At 37.7% G+C, this 21,606-nt stretch overlaps 2 protein-coding genes across 2 annotated transcripts in view; one reads left to right on the forward strand and one right to left on the reverse strand.

The window, feature by feature from the left end:
• Positions 1 to 1,182: 1,182 nt before the first annotated feature.
• Positions 1,183 to 4,128, reverse strand: LOC124412420 (nischarin). The gene is made up of 2 exons (XM_046892277.1): positions 3,228 to 4,128; positions 1,183 to 3,053 (listed from the first exon to the last, which is right to left on the reverse strand). Exons 1-2 carry the CDS (start codon positions 3,666 to 3,668, stop codon positions 2,088 to 2,090), a joined length of 1,407 nt encoding a protein of 468 aa, XP_046748233.1. The 5' UTR covers positions 3,669 to 4,128; the 3' UTR covers positions 1,183 to 2,087.
• Positions 4,129 to 5,642: 1,514 nt separating this feature from the next.
• Positions 5,643 to 21,606, forward strand: part of LOC124412419 — a 190,960-nt gene continuing 174,996 nt past the window's right edge. The window contains exons 1-2 of the mRNA XM_046892276.1: positions 5,643 to 5,932; positions 7,376 to 7,495. The gene's annotated coding sequence lies outside the window, so the exon portion shown is untranslated. The remainder of the gene's footprint in view (positions 5,933 to 7,375; positions 7,496 to 21,606) is intronic.

Genomic DNA, 21,606 nt, shown 5'->3' on the forward strand with positions numbered 1-21,606 from the left:
AATCGTTATCTGTTTCTGTTTCGGCGAATTATGCAAGAAAAGAAAGAAGTTATTTGTGGAATGCCATGATACGAAGTGAGCAAAAGAAAGAAGTCATTTGTGGAATGTCATGTTACTGATTTAGAGTGTCCGGTCGCATTGACGATTAGTGCTTCTAATGAGTCATCATTATATACATATAATATATACAATTTATGTATATAGATACCCCTGATTCGTCTATTCGTTAAGAGCTGTACAATTACCATACGATAAACAATTATCGATTGGTATTTGAGGTATAACGATGATGATCTATATTTTATTATGTTTTTTGTTTCCTGTCCTCATTTCAAAGTGAAGAAAAAAATCCGTGAGGCCAAACTTAAAGTTTAATTTTCATTGTTCAGCGTCATGAATATCGTTATTATACTAATTATCTATACACGTGTTAATCCTTATTTGTGTTTTACAGGATTTAAGTGCCTAAACATTGCTTCAGGACTGATTCTTTTATAATATTTATTCATATCCTTCTTTTGCCTCTACCTGTTTTATTCGAATGATATTCTCTAAGTCTTGTTTCATCAATCAAGGAATCATTTTTGTACCCCAGGTATACATCTAAGTTTACAAGGATAAAAGTGTTGCAGTTTTATATCACAGATTTTCACTTTATTAACAAAATAGTGATTCGTTTTATGTACAGAATAATAGTGACGCGTAAATATATTCAGATTATTTATAGATATATATATATATAAGTATACGTATATTGATAAAAATATTCATATACAGTAATTCAACTTACATAATATCTCATTTCGACTATTTTCCTCTCAAGAAATTCAACTCTAAAGTAATACATTATATTCAATTCGTCTTTAGCCTCCGTTCTTGTTTTTCCATTGTGTGATTACCAAGACTTCAGACATAATTAATATCAAATTTGTGGTAAATATACATATTCGAGATTAATTCTAGTGTTATTATTGAGTATAAAAAGAATAATGGAGAATAATGTTGTGGGGGTTTGTCGCGAATTGTCTCAAATGCTTGCTATAGAGCTACCCTGGCTATCGTACGTGACTGCGTATAAATATCCTATATCTGACTATATATGTATAGTGTACATGATTAATATAATTCAATCTACACAGACGAAGCTTTGTAGTCGTAAAAACGATTTCTATTTATTCAATCATTTTCGATGGTTTTTCTTTCCTTTTTCAATCTTATCACCTACTGAGTTTTGGTATAGCATACTGAAAAGATATCACCCAATTTATTGGAAAGAAAAAATAAATAAATCAGTAAAAGAGAATAACTTCAGTGCGAATCACCGACCTAATTAAAAGTGACTGCGAGGTCAGAAAAATAACATTCTACATATACTGACGGATTATTGCATCAGATTTTATATTTACTGGCGTTATGACCAGCCTTAGTACTTACAATTAATGTAAAGAAACAAAACTTTTCAATGTACACCTATCATCATATACAGGTTTAATTTTTTTCTTCAGATGGGATGCAGTTAGTCCGAGATGAGAAAAAAACTTCTCTAAACACAGAATGAAAATACCTTAATGAATACTAAGCGGATTGAGCCTCGAAGACAAAGAACCTTATTGATTGTTTGACAAGTTCTGCAATGTTTATCAAAAGTCTGATACACTTCGCAAACGTGGTTCCTATCCTTTGGTAACGAGTAGATTGAAAATCAGTTGCGACTAGACCAACCTGACAGTTACGCAGAAAATTGATGAAGAATTCTGTGGGAAAGTTTCTTGTCGTTGAATACAACCCTAACATTGGTAGGTAATAGAAAACGGGCCACGAAAACGTATAAGCCTGGACAAAGTGCCTTTCAACGTGTTGAAATTGGTAAAAATGCTAATCGCTCATCGTCATTAAAAATACTTAAAAATCTATCTTTCGACTAATCTACCAACTACAACGTACAAAAGTCATTTCTTTGCACCGAATATTGTCTAATTTTGAGTGATGAAGCAGTTTTTCTTTCTTTACTTTTTTTTCCTTATTCCTTAATACTTTTATAACAGCGGCGTTTTGCATGTGCACTTAACTTTAAAGTAACGATTAATCTAACTGGTCGGAACTTGTGCTGAGAACAAAGCTGCGTCAGCTGCATTGAGGACAACAGGTTTACCTTCTCGCGCTATTCTGAGTGCTTGTAAAATTGAAACAGTGTCCAATTCCTTTTGGTTTGGTTTTTCATTATCCAAGCAAATTTCAGCCGCTCTTTTACCAAACGGCTCTAATACTTTGACTCTGTAATCAACAATAGTGGAAACCGGGTTCCCTGTGAGCATCAAATTCTCCAAGCAAGGCAAACACCCGACGTGTTTTATCTCCTCAATGTCCTCGATGTGGTTGCAGCTAATGTCCAATCCCTCTAACGAATACAATTTTGCAAAAGCGGACAAGGAGTTTAATTTATTCTGCGAAAAGTCAATATAAACGATGTTCCCCAACTTGGTATGCAGATTGTCAGGCAATGACGTAAAATTATTGGAAGCTAAGTGAAGCTCGGACAATCTTGGAAGCAGAGTAACATTCGATATTTCAGACAACACATTGTTGTTCAAAGTCAGAGATTCGATGTGTGGCAGGAGTCTGATCGCCTCATCGATAGCCTCGATTCTATTTCTGCTTAAATCCAACCGCGTGACTTTTAACCAAAGGTGAGAATCGTTCGCGTTAGCAATGTGCCTGTGAACTTCTTCGCACATCGCAAGTTCGACGATGTTCTTCAACGAGGTATTGTGGACCCTTAAAACCTTCACAGTGTCCCTTAGATTTCCCATGTTGTAAATTCTGTTCACAGAATACCCATCAATCGTGAGATTCTCGACACTCCTAAAAGTGGAAAATTCCACTGGAAGAGTACACGGCACAATGTTGCTGGTCCCATAAGGAGCGCTGCGCCCCTCAACCACAAGGCTTCTCAAGTGCGAATTGAAGTCCAAGACATGGCTAAAGTCAAACTTTCGATCGACGACTTCGAGGGGAGAACGAGGCTGCTTTAGTCTTTCGCTGATGGCGTAGAGCTGTAATGAAGAATGAAGAATTGGAATGAAAAGAGGTGACTTCCATTACAAAATAAAAGTTATAGAATAAAAATTATCTCATAATTTGGCTGATTCTACACCAATTTTAATAATTTCAACATTGTTTTGCACCTTGGATCGCACGTGGCAAAATCAAGAGAGAGATGACAATACCTGGACTAGATCGAAGGTGTAATCCTGTGAATTTTCAAGGATGGCAACGCCTTCGTTGAAGAATTGAAGCGCCATGTTCTGCAGTAGAAAAAATATGTCGTAAACGTGGAATTCAAGGAACAAAGCGAGCTCCCTCGGCATGGCTTTTTTGAGGTAAGTGTAAACCGAGTTTAGATAGGTTTCGAGGGCGATTCTCCTCTTCTCTATGAACCCTTCGCTCTTATTGCCGATCAACTTTTTCGGAGGTAGGATATCCTTCTCTACGCAGTGCTCAGCCACGAGGACCTCGTGGAGTTCGGCGAAATCGTTGTACCTGTGCCTCAACGTCCATTTGATCGACGACACCATAACCTCAATCTCGTAGTAGGTCACGTTCTCGATCGTCTCCGAAGACGGTATTTTTATGCGAACGTTGTCCTGATTGAGCAGTACACATGCCATTTTCGATCACGGCTGCGTTTCGATTTCCCGGGTAATAGAAGAAACCTCGTCAACGGGTTTGAAAATCACGCGAAGGTTAGGTGCGCCCGTAGAACAAAGTGACACAAATAATCACTCAGCGTTCGCTGAAAGAACGGTGAGAGTAGAGAAAGGAATGAAGAGAAGTTCCTATCGCACGACGACGAGCAACAACAGAAGCAATATCTTTTTCGCGAACAAACAAAGCCTCGTTACACCGTGCATTTTCTTTTTCTTCTTCTTTTTTATCTAAGTACCGTTAAGTAGAAGCGTCATCGCTTTTTATTACTCGAATCGCACATCTTCACGCTTGAGAAAATCAGTCAACTGCTTTCAATTTTAAACTGTTATCTACAAACGTCAGACATCTCGTTCCATGCCTTGTTTGTAGAAATTGACATCTGCCAACGGACGGACGGCGCACGATGTCGTCGCCTGGTATTTTTTCTTTTTTCATCCCCCTTTTTATATCTCGAGCGAGACGAAGCTAGTCGCGAAACCGTAGAGCAAGCGAGACGACGATACGGAACGAAAACTATTTTATCGATCGACTCGAGGTGACAACACCGTCTTTTTTTTCTCTCGCTTTCACGTTTTCACCTACAGATGACACTAGTGACGAAGTGTTCGTGAACTTCCTGTAGCCCGATCCGCGGTGAACTTCACGTCGCGCGTCACTTGTTGCGTTCGTTTTCGCCAGTTTTCAGCGCCGATTAACGTTGAAGGCGATAAAACTTTCTTTACGACCGATGAGGGATTCGCTGTAAACGGAAAACCTCCTTCATAGCCTGAAATGAAATTACAGAACATCTACGTGTGCTCGCCATTCGAAATCTCCAAGTTTAAAGTACAAATTGGTAAGAATTTTCGAATACGTATAAGAATCTGGACGTAACGTCAAAGTCGCGCTAGTCGAAAGGAGTATATTACTCAATCAATCCGACACGATGGCTAATTCGAGTGATAATATCGGTGCGATGATGTAATAAATTAATCTCCCATGACTCAACCTATCCCAGATAAAATCACAATCTAACGTTAGCTAAACGATATAATATTGGTATCCAAAAGCGTTACCGACAATCAAAAATTTTCAACATGGCGACGGATTCGACCGCCTGAACCTAGCCGAATAAGATACGAGCCAGCAAACGTTCATTTGTTTTCCAACGAATTTCGTCAAACGAAAACGAAAAATCGAACATGGCGACGCCTGGTCATCGTACTCGGCGTAAAAATCAGCGACGCGATTTAACAAATAGTGCAATAACGCCAGCTGCGCGGCGTGATCGTAACCGAAGCCCTTCGACGGCCGTGTGACGAACGTTGCAGCGTAATATTGTCGGATATGGATCACGGCCCGCCTTACAGGCCAGTCCTCGGTTCATTCCGTGATCCCTCCCCCCCCTGCCTTTTCCTTCCCCGCCAACCTGTTGCTGGATGCTGGGACAGGAACTGAAGGCATGATGGCGGGCGATCTACCTGCCGAGCTGCTGACCACCGCCGCCTCTTTTCTCTTCTCTTCTCTTCTCTTCTCTTCTCTTCTCTCTCTCCCCCCTCCGACGAACCTGTTGCCTATTCTCGCATCCAGTATCGCCGCGGCAGCAGCAGCCATGCTACACCGATAGCTGCAGGTGTTTTTCGAGGATAATTTATCCTATCCCCGGCAAGGTTGAACGCGCCGAGTATAGTTTCTCTCAGTTTTCCGGCCGCAAACGCCGTTTCGGCGTCTTCGACTCCGACGAGAAGCGGCGCGTCGGTTTCGTTGTTGTACCTACACAACCACCGCCTCGGTTATCTCACTAGTTCTACTCGGTATTATAAAGCGGAAGGAGTACGCGTATTCGACTGTGTTTTCACCTCTCCCTCCCCCCTTTTTTCTCTTCTCTCCATATCCTTTCTCGCTCTCTTCTTTGTTTCCATACATCTACGTACGCGTATGCGGTATGTTACAGTGTCGGGCGTCTAGTGGTTTTCTTCATGCAGTGTTTTATAGTTTGTCTTATGTATCGCAACAGGAGAAACTCGACGATAATCGTCCAGGATACGACGATGCATAAGTTATTTATATTCAACGTGTGATGGTTGTGATTCGATTACAGTGATGATGTGGTTCGATGTTTGTTTATATTCAGAGTGATATTCGAACTGTGTGTTGTGCATCAGGCAGTGTTGACCAAACTCGAATCCTCTCGCTTGGCTATCTCTTCGTCAGAACGACGTCGCTTCGCTTCTATCTATTTGTGGTGAGTAAAACATATACCTATACTATATATATGTCACTAGCTGATGTTCGTTCTCGTTGTTATTCTTGACTTCCGCTTTCCGATGATATACAATTACCACCTCGAAATCCGGTTTCGTACGCCTAATGCGTAAAATTATCGCTTTTTATTCCTCTCACATGTATGTACTTGTACTTGTACATTGAGGCGAAAAATCAGCTTCTATCAATGGTTCAATGAGAGAAGCTGACCAAACGAATTCGAGGTTTATTTTCTTCGTCTAACATTTTAGGCAATAAGAGTTCGATTGCTGCATGTAAAAACGGCTGTGGCACTCTATCGCATGACGGATAATATTATACCGCGTGTCTTTGGGCATATTTAAATATCTTTGATAGGGTTTGGTTGGGTTCGAGTTGTTCGAGAGGCTGAACAAGTCCGGCAACGCAAAGTGACAAAGCTTATAAACTCCCGGCGACGGCGAGGCTCGTCGACCGACGTTGACTGACTCATTCTCATTCTCATTCTCATTCTCATTCTCATTCTTATTCTCATTCTCATTCTCGTTCTCCGATCAGCAGCACACACATGGCGAGTACGTGGGCGTTATCCTTCTCGCCTCTCGTTCGCCCGCATTCCCTCGCGTACCTACTTGGTAAAAATAAACATAGGAAAGAAGTTTATACTCGAGCCGGTAATCGAGGCTCCGAAATGTCAACCGGGAAGAAAATCTTATCCCAAGTTGGTGAAAAAGTCGAGAATCAAACTGAAGTTAATTAGAAGAAGAATATCTCATAATTTTTAACGTAAAAACTGAAGACAATTTTGAATCTATTGATCTTAATTGAAAAAGCCAACTCGATTCAAATATATGCAATCGAAGTAAACTCTGATTCGTTAAAATTGTTCAAACGATTCGATATTACTATTGGAAAAAAAACAATTAATCCTTATAACGTGATCGATTTCCCCAAATTTAATAAACCATAATACTTTGTTAGAGACGATATATTTCCTTCAACCGAATCAAGTCTTTGATTCGTTGAGTTAAAACATTATTTTTCTTCTATCGAAATGTAGACCTATTTTATATATATATATATTTAATTTGTATTCCGCACTCGCGATTCTGTATTAAGTAAATAAAATTTCTTTGCATCCACGGTATATTAATGCGAATTTTTCAGTGCGCTTACCGAATGAGAATGAATTTAGTAAGACGATACGCGTTTCTGTAAAAGATCGTTTTCGTTTCGGCGCAATTGTGGAATCGCATATCCAAATCAGTAAATCGTATAACAATAAAATAGCTATACACACCTAAAAATACGTATTTTACCGATGAAGCTCTTTTGCACGACGGTGATTTAGTCTCTCGGATTTTCCGTATAACCGTCAACGTGACACCGTCAACTTTGAGATCGGCTCTCCTTACGCTCAAATCCTCCGCATTCCAGGTTACAGGTTGCCGGAGGGACGCGCACCCATAACAATTTGAATGGAACGAACCGAGTAGAGAGTAGGATCGTACCCACTCGATCCCGGGGTTGAGAGCGGAAGATGCAACGCTGTAAGAAGGCCGAGGTGAGTGTCCGCCCTCTTTGGAATGTTGTGTGTAGGCTCGTCGAGAGAGAGAGAGAGAGAGAGAGAGAGAGAGAGAGAGAGAGAGAGAAAAAGAGAGAGGAACGACGGGAACGAGAAAACGAATGGATAAGAAAAACTTCTATCCACGTATATACGTACGCATGGATGGGCCGTGTTATCTCTTCTCTCCTCTTCTTTGGATATATTGAACGTTATGCGTGGGCTGCTTCTCCGCAACCTACTGGCCTTCATACAAATGCCTTTTAGGCAGCCACGTCAAGTTGATTATCTTGTATAACATCGATTGTAATTGTGAAAGAAGTTTTAGGTAAACTTTCGTCGCGAAATTTTTGGGAATTTGGTAACTGCGGTGAGCATAAATCGAACAAAAGTTAAGTAAAGCGTACAATACAGGAAAATTTTATCGAAGGTTATTATACTCACAAAGACGCAATCTGGACATGAGGTTGAAGTTATTAAACTTAACGTAACGAAACAGCAGAGAAAAATCATTATTGCGCAATTTTAGAATGATTTTCAAGGAGTTGGTTTTAGAAAATATGAGTGTATATTTTATTTACCATGGTTTAATAAATTTTGGACATTCATAAAAGTGCGGAGTAACGATTTTCACTGGACATGCATCGTTGCAGTAACCTTACTACCTTCATCCTCCACTCTGAAGTTTCTAAATAGTCGTTTATACATATATATTTGAAACGCAAGGATCTATCGATTTTGGGAAGAATGTTGAAAATTTATTTACACAAAAAATAATATAAAAGGTAACTCTATAAGGTCGTACCATTAGTGAAGGTGATTATTTTTCATATGAATTTTCGCGATGAAAAGGCATAACTGTCGTTACTTACCACCTGTTACCATTAACCCATCCATTTTTCAATTTAAAAGGAGGGGAGAAAAATACGCCTTTTTACCATCACGCATGGCGAAAGGTCGTGTATAATGGCGCACTGTCCTTACACCATTAGACACGCGATATAGTATTGATTATTCCTGTTCAAGGCTTCAATATTGCCAATTGTAATTTCTGCGTCGGTACCGAGCATGATTTGTTGTATGTGATAAAAATAAAATAAATAAAATGAAAAAAAAAACCAACTGCGAATAAACGACGATCCTCTGACGATGAGATGTGAATTCCGAGAATGATTCAACGTCCCAGCTTGCGGCATTTGAAAAAATCGCGCAACGCTTATCTCTCTCTCTACTGCGTTTCTATTCGCGGATATTCCGCAAGAGCTGCTTCCGTCAGATCCTTTCATCTCTTTCATCATCGTTTTTTTTTCCCATGGATGTCATAGTGTGGGTATATAAATCGCTTTGTTTAATTCACTTTTCAAAGAATCTCGTTATTACACAATAATGCGGCGCATTCAAAATTACCAAACTTTCCTTATTGTAACTTTTATTTTTGTTAATGGATATCGCACGGCGGAAACTTCTTCTCTCTCTCTCTCTCTCTGCTTCGGTGGAGAAATTTAATGTAAGAATATGTACGCATAAGGAACTCCGAAAAGCTTGAGGTATAGTTGAAGGTATACCGTGAAATTGTTATTACTCGCACGAATTCGGTGTGACTCGAGCAATTTAAACTTCCAGAGAATCATCTTCCGGTTTTATAATTATTTTTCACCTCCACGTCACTCTGCAAATATATAGAAGTTATTTTTTTTTTCCTCAACAATTTTAGTATCTATTTTTCGAATCGGTGTTGAGTTCTATTTTCGGCCTTAATGCTCTTTTTGGTCATTATGCGCTTTTTCGCTTGTTTTTATTCAACTTATAATTATTATATATTATGATATATGTATATCACTGCAGCGGCAGCACTCATTTCAAATTCATCGCGTCAAGCGAACTTCCGCCGCTCGTTTGTATTATATGTGTATATATATATATACCATGTATCGCTGTGTATATATTTCCTGCGATATCGCTTTGAAAATAGAAGACGTGTAAAATGTTGAAAACGACGTCTTTTATGTACCCGGCATCCTGACGCCTCTCTTTGATACGTATCGCGAACTCCCGCGAACTATTAGTCCATGTGTAATATTCTTGTTCCCTCCGCGAGTACGTTGAATATTATACTCTGTGTATACCTAATATATCCATCGCGGCTTCTCCTTCCATCCAAAGCTTTATTTGAATAATTTTATTCCCGACTGATTGTCAGGTTCGAAGAAACTCTTATTCGTTATTCTCCCTTAACGAAAAATCATATTTTCCGTTAACTTTTAGAGGTTTCAAATTTTCCGATAGAAAATTCAACGAGAGATAGTTATTGTATCATTCATTTGTGAATAGAAATTTTGACAATTTTCGAAAATTTTTATAACGTACGAAATCGTTTTTTGTATAAATAAAATTGATTATATGATCGTTATTAACACCTTTAGGATATCCTTTGAATAATCATTCAATTTACATCTTATACACATCGAGAGATATAGATGATTAGCTTTCGCTTTATCTAGTCTAAGATCCAATCTTGTCTCGGATCACGTCGGAAGTAATCAATAAACTTGGTTTATTAATTCCGTCAGTTTGTGTTAAAGAGCCTCTGACTGACCATCAAGAGGTGATGAATAACAAGTATTTCAGTCTAGGACACTTGCAATTATGCGAACCGGATGTCCGCTTATCGTTAGACGAAGATACGTTGTGAATTTCGTTATATATTATTATATAATCGTATGTGTATTTAAAAAGTTACACGATCATTGCGTAATTGTGTAGACCGTAAAAATTCTATATTTGAGTAAAATTTAACTCTATGCGTATAATCCATGCGAAAGTAAATCGTCGAATCGAATTACATTTGTAAATTGCGCGATTTACATCGATAGATAAGCGTCGATCTTTTTCTCGCGAACGAAACGTCCCGAGTGTGAGTGAAATTCTTTCGACCGTTTGCGTTTGGGATTTTTTTTTTCCGTCATTGCGTTACGAGAGAATATAAGGCGTGCTACCTTTTATTCTCGGATATATATATATAAATAAATAAAAATGTGAACTGAACAGTTTCTGTATTTCAGATCTCTAAGAAGCCCCCCCCCCGCCTCCACCCCCCCTCTCATCTCGCCGAAACTTTTTTTTTGCACTACAGTCGTTCAGAATAATTCTTCTGTCGCGTCCAACGATCGCAAAAGTTCGTTGAAATTTCCTTTTTTCTGTTTTTTTTTTTTTTTTTTTTTTTTTCATAATTGTTATTTCCTACTGTGAAGGAATAATTAACGCCCGCCGATACACGTGTGTATATAAATACGTATTCCTGTATGTGTTGTGTTTATAGTTAAAGTTCACGAGTCTGTGTGTAAGAATATTATACACACACACAGAGACGTAACGAAGTGGTTGTCCTTGCAAAAGGCGTATAATTTCGCAATTATATCTACTCGTAGATTATATATATGTACAACGGACTGCACAGAAAGAGGGTTTGAATTTTGATGAACGTAGACGTATTTTTTGTATCTACTTTTTTGAAAACGAACATGCTTTTCGCATTTCTAGTTCAAATTAAGCAGACGCATACCTCGTATATATGTTTTATTTTCATGATTATTTTTTCTTTTTTTTTCTTTTATTTCCGCCTGTAAATGGGTTTTTACTACAGGAGCAATAGAAGCACTAGCAGCACTCCAGATCACAAGGGAAATAAAAACTGTTCAGTTAAAATAACTCATACTTTAAGCATATCTATGTATATATGTAGATATGGACTATTCCATGCCAGTTTTATTTATCTTTACAGTCTTATTATATTCTATGTATGTATTATGATTGTGTTTTTCGGTTTTTTCCTTTTTTATTTTTGATTTCAAAATTTTATCAAAAACACTTTATTCATTAACATATATACCATTAAATAATTGTGTACGTTGCTAAATTTTATGGGTTTATTGCAAGTCGTACGTAATAAACTGTCTAAAAAAAGATGCGATGAAAACTTCTTCGCGAAAGATTGAATTTTTCATCAAATATTTTATAGTCATATCAACAACGAAAAACTCGATATTATGGAAATTTCACCGGCGTCCCCTCTTTAACGAGAGTACAATTATTACCAAAGTTTCTACAGTGTACAATCATGTTTTACCATCTATAGGAAACGTATCTAAACAAAAAAAAAAAGAAAAAAAAAGAAAACAGGTTAAATATTTTTACTTTAGTTTTATAGGATTTTTCGCATGCACTTTTTTTTTTGCAAGAAAACGAAGTCGGTTCAACTGGGTCAGGAGAAGTAACGTAACATGATGATAAAATTCTGACGACACTGTTTCTCATTTTTCAAATTTTTTTCTGCGTTTTGGAATTTTTTGTTCTCTCTTCTCACTTTTACTAATTATAGAAACGATTTGAATCAATATCGAGTAAATATTCGTCACATTTAAAACCTTCGGTAGAAATTAGGTTAACAAAATTAAAGAAAGTGAAAACTTTTATACGGATAAATCATTTGCGGAATAAGTTAATTTAAAATTCAAAATCAATCCGCGGTATAATCGTGGAAGAAGATAGTATTTCATCACTGCAGTTAGTACTTATCAACTGCTGCTACTGCTGCTATTGATGCCGATGCTGGATGTAATTTCAGCAGCAGTTGCAGCAGCTGCAGCGGATAGTCGATATGGTCATTGACACTCGTTTTCCTTCTTCACTGAACTTCGCTCTTGCCCTGTACGAGCGATTCTTGGTTATAATTGAGGTACAGACCCGGCGTAAACTACCTGTCACATACGTATAGGGCATTCCGTCAGCTAAATCGACCGGAATATGTCTTCACGTTATTGTCCTAAAACTTTTTCAATTTTCTTCTTGATATATACAATTAAAAATAAAAAAAAAAATAATTGGGTATTCGACGAATATCAATGAAAATTCCCTCAGAATTGGGAAAAACCTGAGAAAAAAGAAAGGCGCGTTTTTCGATCGGTCGCTACGGTCTGCTGGTCGTCCGTGAACGCAATTTCCAATGCTAATCAACGCATCACAGCGTACGATTCTCTGACATTTGAATTTTTTTTTTTTTTTTCATTTTCATTCTCAATTTTCTACATGGCATATACTGCCGAAGATTAACCGTTTCTGGAATTTCAGTCGCGGATAATAATGATCAGCTGGAAGTTATCCATTCAGCTGATTTCGATGTTGATTTTAATGAAATTATATCGAGTATCGCGTGAGTTTTGATCTGTTTTTAATAATTTTCTTTATCTCTGATGATTTATCTTTCAGGATTAGTTGTACATTTTTTCCTTTTTTTTTGCTTTGGTTTTTATTTTATCTCTATTAATTTGAATTTGTTACTTAAATTTTATTTCGAAAATTATATGTATTTATATACTCATGAATATTGTTTATGAATGATATTTTGTACATTAACGAGTATATATACAGAGCTTTAATACAACATATATCGAAAAGTTTTTACCTCTGGCTCTATAAGCTGATTGGAAAATTTGAGATAGTTATATATGTATATCGTGCGAATTACGTTCCGCGGAATTATAGGATTGCAGAAGCGCGGATATTTTTCATCATCCCTTCATTTTTCACGTATATATCTCTAATTGCTGAGCTGAAAACAGTCGAATCTCTGATAGGAATTTTCTCAACAAAAAATTCTTGCACGATATTCGCTGATCATGTTTATTATTGAAAAAATTCCACCAGTTTTCACAATTCAATTATATGATTTATAGTACTCGAATCGTGTCGCGAGTGTACTTTTATAACTCTTGAATCCTTCTTTCAACTCTTTCAATTAAAAACTGGCGATCAGGACTAAAGGTCCTGCAGGATCCGAGCAGACGATTAAACGACCTGCATAATAATTTTCTCGGCCATGCGTGCAAGCATGATTCAAACCTACGAAAATGCGGTGTTTAGTATCCGCGATACGAAAGAAATTTTTGCTTATTTAATCACTCACTTTTTCCTCGCAAAAACCCGGCGCATTTCGTGTATATACCGAATTCACGAGGCGTCTGTGAAAAAGGAAAGGACGAAGATCGACGATCGGATCCTCGATTTTAGGGGATGCAGGGAGAATAATTCGCGATCTCTCGATCCCTGGCATAAACAACTCGGATCTATCGGTAAAAAATATGGCCAAACATCGCTGTCGAATGTAAATATAAGATTTTATCCCGTATTTCTACTACTGCTGCTGCTGCTGCAGTCGTTCGACGCTTAAAAACCAGAAAACCACTCTGCGGAATGATTCTCTGGCTCTACATGTAAGAGGGTCGACCTTTTCCCGCATAGTTATATGAGGACGATATACGCGGTGATACACACGAATGTTCTGTAATACCTACACGTGTTTAAACAAATAATCGCACAGAAAGATAATAATTAATCTGTTGAATTTAATCCTTCGTGACACCTTTTCTTATCGGGTTATTCCAGATTTACATTCAATTTTTCAGATATCGTGATAATTTTTTTTGCATAATTGAACTTCTAAGATGTTAAAGTTGATATTTTAGCAGGGATTATAATGGTTTCGAGAATATATTGACTGCTATAAATAAACAAAGTGTTGAAAATGTCTGTTCTTACAGAATAAATGTAATTGTGGCTTAGGTTATATAAAATCGTTATTTCGCGATTTTGGAATTTTTTGAAATTCCGTAACAACAAATCTCTCGAAATCTTAGTTCCCTCATCATCTTTGTAAAATTCAAAAAATAGAGTTTTTTTTCCCTAACGTTTCGTTACGATAACGTTACTAACTTCAAGCTCGTATTTTCGAATCAGATCCATTACTGAACCTGTACATGGAAATAAAGCATTGAATCATTGTACGAATGGATAAGAGCAACGCAGTCAGGATTCTATTACCTGTAATTAAATCAGTTCAGTGATGACATTGCAGTGACAAGCCGAAAGGGTGGAGGGCAGCGTTGTAAGTTGTAACCCCGGGGGGTCTTCAAACCCGGAACTCTAATAAGGATCCTCCTTCTTGCTGCATGCACTGACATTATACTCAACCCGTTAACAATGATAAACAGATGTTCCGTTGCGGCAGTTCCGGTGCAAGGATACCTTGTTCCCCTCACGATGTGTTGTAACTTCATAAATCATGCATTCAATATTGTGCACGCGAACCTGCATACGCATTGTGCGTTTGAGCTATATATACGTATATATGTATATATATATGACGGATACGCTTACGTCTAGTCATAATCCGGAACATTGTTGTTTGAAATTCTAATCCAACGATGTAACTACTAGAAGGTAATTAAAAAGTGAGAGAGATCGAATCGAATATGAATTTGTATTCTCTAAACTTTGAAACTCTGAAAATTATCGTTTTTTATTTTGCAACCAATTCACGAGAAGAATTCAAAGCCTATCGATTCGGGCTGTTCTCTAGAAAATTTGGTTCTACAGTTTCTGGGAGCAGTGAAAGTCAAACCCGTGACTCAAGAAATCTAAAACTCGCACTGGAAGATTATTTTTTTGTACACACTTTAGACCGTACTTAAAAATAAATAAAATTGCCGATGGAAAAGGTCAGACGTAGGTCGTTTCAGGGTGGAATGCCTCATATACTTTATCCGTGAAAAAAATGAAATAACAATGTAATTTCCATTACCATGTTTAAATTCAATTGAATTTTTTTTGTTCAAGCTCCGGTTTACCATTTTCTTGATTTTGCAAATTTTTCACACAATTGTTGTATACTTTCCTGTAAAAATTATTAATTTAGTAGAACCGAGAAGTTATTATTCACTGTATAGGATAAAAGTTATTTAAATATAAACTAAAAAAAGGAAAATAAAAAATTCTTGTTGACTTGTGATAACGATCGATACTTCAATCACATAAATTTATACATGTAAAAAACAAAAACCGTTTCAGTGAGGAAAAATAATCGTTTAGCTTTCGATTAATCGAGTTTGAAAAACAATCAATCATTTTTGCTAGTTCTTGATAAATTCCGTTGAAAATACGCAGTTTTATTTATACGACTGCTTCGGTCCGCTTCGGTATACGTATAACGCACGCTCTCATATAAATCTTTGCGTGGATTCACGTGGTATGTCTTTGACTATATACTCGTACGTATAGCAGGGATAAAAAGTATAAAAGATTTCGTTGGAAGTAGGTATGCAGACTGCAGAGGCGCCCGACGATCTGCAGCCGTTGCTGCAGCATCCTGCTGGCAAAAACTAATTTTAACGTCTGCACGCGCTTGAAACTGCATCGTTGCATCTCCTCTCATCGACCCCGACGAGAATGAGGAGTTTTGTATCCACAACCATGTTTAACTAGCTTGTGCTGTCGCGTGATTAGCTTCTACGTATAATCCTCTCGCGATATTCATCATTATTCACGTATTTTCCAGACGCTTCGCTTTTCCGCCGTTTCCTCTCACTCAGCTCACTTGTTACTCAAAGATGTTATACATACGAGTAGGTATCTATAGGTATGGTTATAATGGCGAATATCTCGGGGCGGCGGAACTTCTCCATTTATATCCTATATATACGCTTCAGCAACAGCAGCCGCCGCATCCGGAGATAAGAAACACACTCTTGGGTTGTTGATCTTCGCTCTTCCTCTGCCTATCTGAACAGAACTCGGGACTCATGATAAGGCCCAAGTTTCTAGCAATATCTTATCCCGAAAGCTTCCGCACTTTTATTACAAAGCTAATTGACGTTTATGAAAAATTGAAACTGCCAAGACAAAAGATTACTGACAGACGTTACGAAGAACACAACGGATCTTCGGGTAGAATATCGCTAATAGATTTTATCAAATAAAATTTGAAGTGCTCTCTGATTATCTGAAAATAAAGATCATAAATTTGCAATTTTTTGAACAGGATTGAGATTTTACTAAAGATAATTTACGGATTCCTATAAATATTTTGGATACTCTTTTTAAATTTTTTTTACTCAAATCCCGTTTCATAACAATTATATACAAAATAATAAATGGACAATTTTGATTACCATTGCAATATCGGTCTTTCATCTATATTTTTTTGTTACGACGTACGAAGACGCGTAACGACAACCGGTTTCTATAAATACAAACTGAACATATTTGTTGGTGAATGGTAATTGTTGACTTATCTGTTAGCACTCGAGTTGGTTTTTTAGGGCGTGCGGTGCACAGACTGCACGTTAAATTCTGTGTAACATTCATCGAGACGAAGAAGAAGAAGGAGAAAAAGAAGAAGACTTTTGTACGAGAAGGACAGAATGACGTGACACGTGTAGCAGACTCCTCGGTACTTGAGCAGAAACCCTTTCAGTAGCTCTTTGAATCTGGTCTTGGAAAGTCAAGTCACTGCAGGCAGGGGGAGATCCTTCTGTTTATTATATACCCTCTGGGTACATCCGGTTGCGGTGAAGATTCTCGTCAATTTTGTGGATAACCAAACCCTGTTTCCGTATGAAAGCAACGAACTTGCGCGTTTTAACTTGCGAATTGGAACGCGGGTTTTCGACAATTTATTGGTTTAGCACAGTTTGGAAGGTGAATTGCTGAGAAGTGATTGGCGATATTGTGAAGTTTGAAGTTGCCAATTTGAGATTGATTTTTTTTAAATACGAACTTTTTATGTCGTTAGTAACCAATCTTCTCACCTGGGGATGGAAATTACTTGAGAAACTGTCGGAAATTTAATTCCACGGAGAAGTAAAAGCTTCATACCTTACAAATCGGAGCTTTTTCATGATACCGTTGAAGGGTCTTCGTTGACTTAATAAACAACCCCGTAAAGCTTATTATTGGAGATTATTCTTACAAAGCCGGAAGCCGCTGTGTTGACGGAGAAAGTGAGAACGGTTGAACTGACGGAGAGAATTAGTGTATCTCAATATTTTACATTTGCCTTACAGAGCTGGGTCAACACTTTGGTTCCGTGATAGAAACGATAATACGAGAACGAAAAAAGAAAAGATTCTTTGTCAATTCGCCAAAGATCAATTTGCGATTGGCAAAAGAGAGGGAGAGAGAAACGTTTACTTCAAGCAAACACCCCGATTTCTGATCTCGTGAATTATTAAAGATAAATGAATCTAAGGCTGTAGCCGAAAGACAAATCCGAATTCGCGTGAATAACGTGCTAAACATTTTTCCGGAGAACATGTACGAACTTCGAAATGCTTGCAACGATATCTGCTGGTGGATGATCATCGGTTGAGGGACGGAAAAGGGGACGGAAACTGTGCTGTGCTTAGCGATCATTCGTGATTACACATCGGGATTAGGATCAGGATCAGGATCAGGATTAGGATGCCGCGGTGCTGCGAGTGCCTCGGAAGTCGTCGACGGGCTGGTCGAACTGACTTCTTCTTCCAGTCTTACGAACCCCTCGAAACTACGGAGGTTGGTTGGCCAAAAATCGATGAAATTGAGTATCATACATTGAGTATCGATCAAATTGTTGGATTCGAAAGCTACGAACATCATTTCGAACGTCAATAAATAGAAAATACTGAAATTACGATGAACAAAAGCTTACATGCTGCTTATGAAGCTTACGCTTCGTTCCAAATCCCTTTAAAGTTGTTAGGAATCTAGGAATCTGGTTCGATTTCACCCTCTTAGAGTAATCCCCGAAATCACACTGAAATCAGTATTATTAAAATAAAATTTTGCTTTAGTAATCATCAAGGTCTTCATTCCATGGGAGTTATGAGAAATCATTTGGGATTACAGTAATCTCTTTGTAATATTAAGATATTATATGAAATCTTGAGAAATCATGAGAATTCCTGTAATCAAGGTAAAATTTATCCGTCAAGTAATCTCTCGGAATAACTTTGTAAATCATTTATAAGTAGGTAATCACCACGAAGTACGTAATCGTGGTATCAATTTTATACTGTAACGGATTTTAATCCAGAAGATTATTTCCAACGATGTTGCCGATTGTAAAACAGATTTTCTTATTTTTTTCTTCAATTAATTATTCATCACAATCGGTATAATCGAAATTTTTTTTTAAATCATTACCAAAGAACATGTTTCAGTAAATTTGTAGTTCATGATTTACCGAATGAAACTAGCTATCGTAGAATAAAATCGAACGTATTTAACAGATTTTTAACAACTTTATAAGCGATCCGAACGAAGCAAGGACATCCAAACTATCCTTTACCATTCCAGTATTAATTCTACTCTCTACTTTATAACATATAACAATTTGATAACGACTCCAATAAAGTGACCGAACATTCTCGATTATTGGCCAACCAATCTCCTTAAGGATCTGCACATTCAGGCAAGGGCCGAGGGTTGTAGGACGCCCAAGGATCACGCAAGGAAGCTCAGCGTCCGCTACGACGCGGTCAGACCCTGCGGCAGGAAAGAGAGGTAACCGTCGATACTCCTTTTATAACCAGTACCTTAGGACTATACGATATAGGGTTATCCTTACCGTTAGGGTTAGGTATTAGCTAACAGTTAGCCGGGTCGGATTCCATTCGGGTGGCTGAACCTCGAGCCCACTTTAAACTTCGGACAGGTTGACCTTCGATCCTCTTTTCAGCGAACGAATATCCCATTGATAGGAGAGACTCGCGGTCCATTGATCATTCCTATGCATCATTGATTCTTCTGATTCTCACCAAGCGAGGGACCGAATCAGGGAAAATTCTTTCGAACGGATAAATAAACGTCGAAATTTTTTCTCGTAACGAGTTTTGTTGTATTATATAAGGACGTCCTTATGTATAGGTACCTACGCCATTAGACACGTGATCTGCATGTTGGTGGAATCGGAATCTTTTTTCTTTATTGACTCGAGACATGATAACTGGTAACTTAACTTGGGTCCACCGATTCTAGACGTTGGTTGGTTACCTTATCGAATAGTTGCTTGTCTCATGAAATTGGTTAATTAGTATAACGTAAATCGAATCAGTTTGGAGTTTCACTCTCGCGTAGAGCTGTTCCCTTGAGAAATAATCAAAGGGAAATGTCGACCGGCACTTTGCATGGTCTCAATTGAATTCAGGATTAGATAGCATCGAGGTGTTCGTATTTTGTTTGATCGTACGGAGTCGGGTTGAAACTAGATAGAAACTGAAGGGATCAAGGACGCGAAGTTAGGCCTGAGGAAGGTGCAGGAATCAGGACGAAGGGATTCACTTTCCCGATCGACGTTGAATCGGCGTCTTCGGTTCCCTCTCCTCTCTTATACCACAATAAACGGTAATTCAATACATCGGAAGTATTGGAACAAGGTAGACAAAGAGAAGGGAACCATCCTCGTACCGCGTGTAAAAGAGACTGCAGTTTGCAGAGATTTATCGGCCGGTTGTAGTTGCGAGTAAAGACTAAACGGAAATCGAATCAAACGAAGAAATAAGACCGGCTTTTCTTCCGCGAAATTCACAGACAAGCCATGCAGCTGCAGCCATGAACTCACATGTAGACCGTCCGGTCTTTTGCAGTGCGGCACACGATACGTTCAAACGTCCTGCAGGACGTATATGGCAGCGTATCCTGGAACTAAACTTGCGGATTTTATAACCTCTAGACTCTAGTAGACGGACATCGTAGCCTTTAAATCCTAGCCTCTGAATCCATCGAATTTTTCCATCATTTTGCATTCACTTTTATTTCGGAATTCGCCTTTCCAACGTCAGTCCGATCAATAACCAAATTTGTTTCGATAAATTATTGCGTCATTTTTCTTTTTAACGCATTAGGGGAGGATGAGGCAAAGTGGGCACCTTAAAATTTTTTACACCTCAAAAAGTTTGTGGGCAAAGTGGACCCCCCTCGAAATTTTGTTAAATAACAAGGGATAAAATTAAACATCTCAACTTTTTCTTAAATATAAATTATTCGGGAATAATTTATTCGAGTAATTGCACAACTCGTAACGCGAACCGATTCAAGTTGTGCTTTACGCTCACCTCGTCAAAGTCAAATAATTTTCTGAACTTGAATTTATCATCACTTTTTCTCGAGAAAACTAGATATTAATTTAACATAATTGTTCATATGAAAACTAAACATTTTATTCTCATTTTACGCATTATTTTCTAATAAGCCTAACTTTGCTTCGCCCTCACATACATATTTTATTTGTCAGTGTCATCGTTGCGATCTCAAGTTTTGTAATTTCATATGTATACATATATTATAAGTTCTTTTTTATAGAAATTTTTTTTATTTCATTCTTGTCAGAATTTTTTTGCACTTTGACTGATTTTTTTTTCTTTTACCCCCGATTCGAGGGGAAATAAAGCAGAAAAGAAACAGTTTCGTAGATGATCGTGAACAGCCGCTTCGAGAGATAAGGAATATATACATATATAGTATATATATAATTATATATATATATATATACATACAGCCATGCCTTTGCCTGGTCAGCCGTTTTTCTCAGCGTTTTCTGAGCTTCTCCTCTCTTCGTCGTAACCCGCGCGAATTCTTCATTTACTTTTTTTGCCTCACTTTTTTTTTTATCAGAACGAAACTGACAGCATTTTTCCACCCGATTAAGCGCAAGAGAGAGAGAGAGAGAGAGAGAGAGAGAGAGAGATCGCGATAATCGATAAGAAAGATATCCGAAGATCAATGAAGCGTTGGGTTATTGCTGTTGGTTTGTGCAAGACTGATGAGATTCTTTTTTTCGAATAGATTTAAAAAATGATTGAAATTTTTCTTGCCCACGGATACTTTCCGCGTACCTATAAAGTATTGAGAAAATGGTATACAGATAAAATAACAGTACATGGGAAAAATTATAAACTCAATGATAATAAATCGCAACGCGAAACGCTTATATATATATAGATACATAATTTTCCTCGCTTGCGAGTTTCTCGACCCGTTCATGGAACTCGGGAAGAATATCTCGCCGCTTCGACTGGATGGGATAATTAACATAATCCCAACCGCTAGTATAACCGCTGTATTACATCTATATGTATATTACACGTGGAAAATAAAAATATCCTCTCGATATTATATCGCGGATCCTTCATTCCTTTCCTTTTGTATGCAATATATTACTCTTAACTTCAGGTGTTCGATCTATCTATACGTACAAAATATACATATATATATATATATATATATATATATATATATAC

This window comes from Diprion similis, chromosome 11, assembly GCF_021155765.1.
Source record: "Diprion similis isolate iyDipSimi1 chromosome 11, iyDipSimi1.1, whole genome shotgun sequence".
Taxonomy (NCBI): Eukaryota; Metazoa; Arthropoda; class Insecta; order Hymenoptera; family Diprionidae; genus Diprion; species Diprion similis.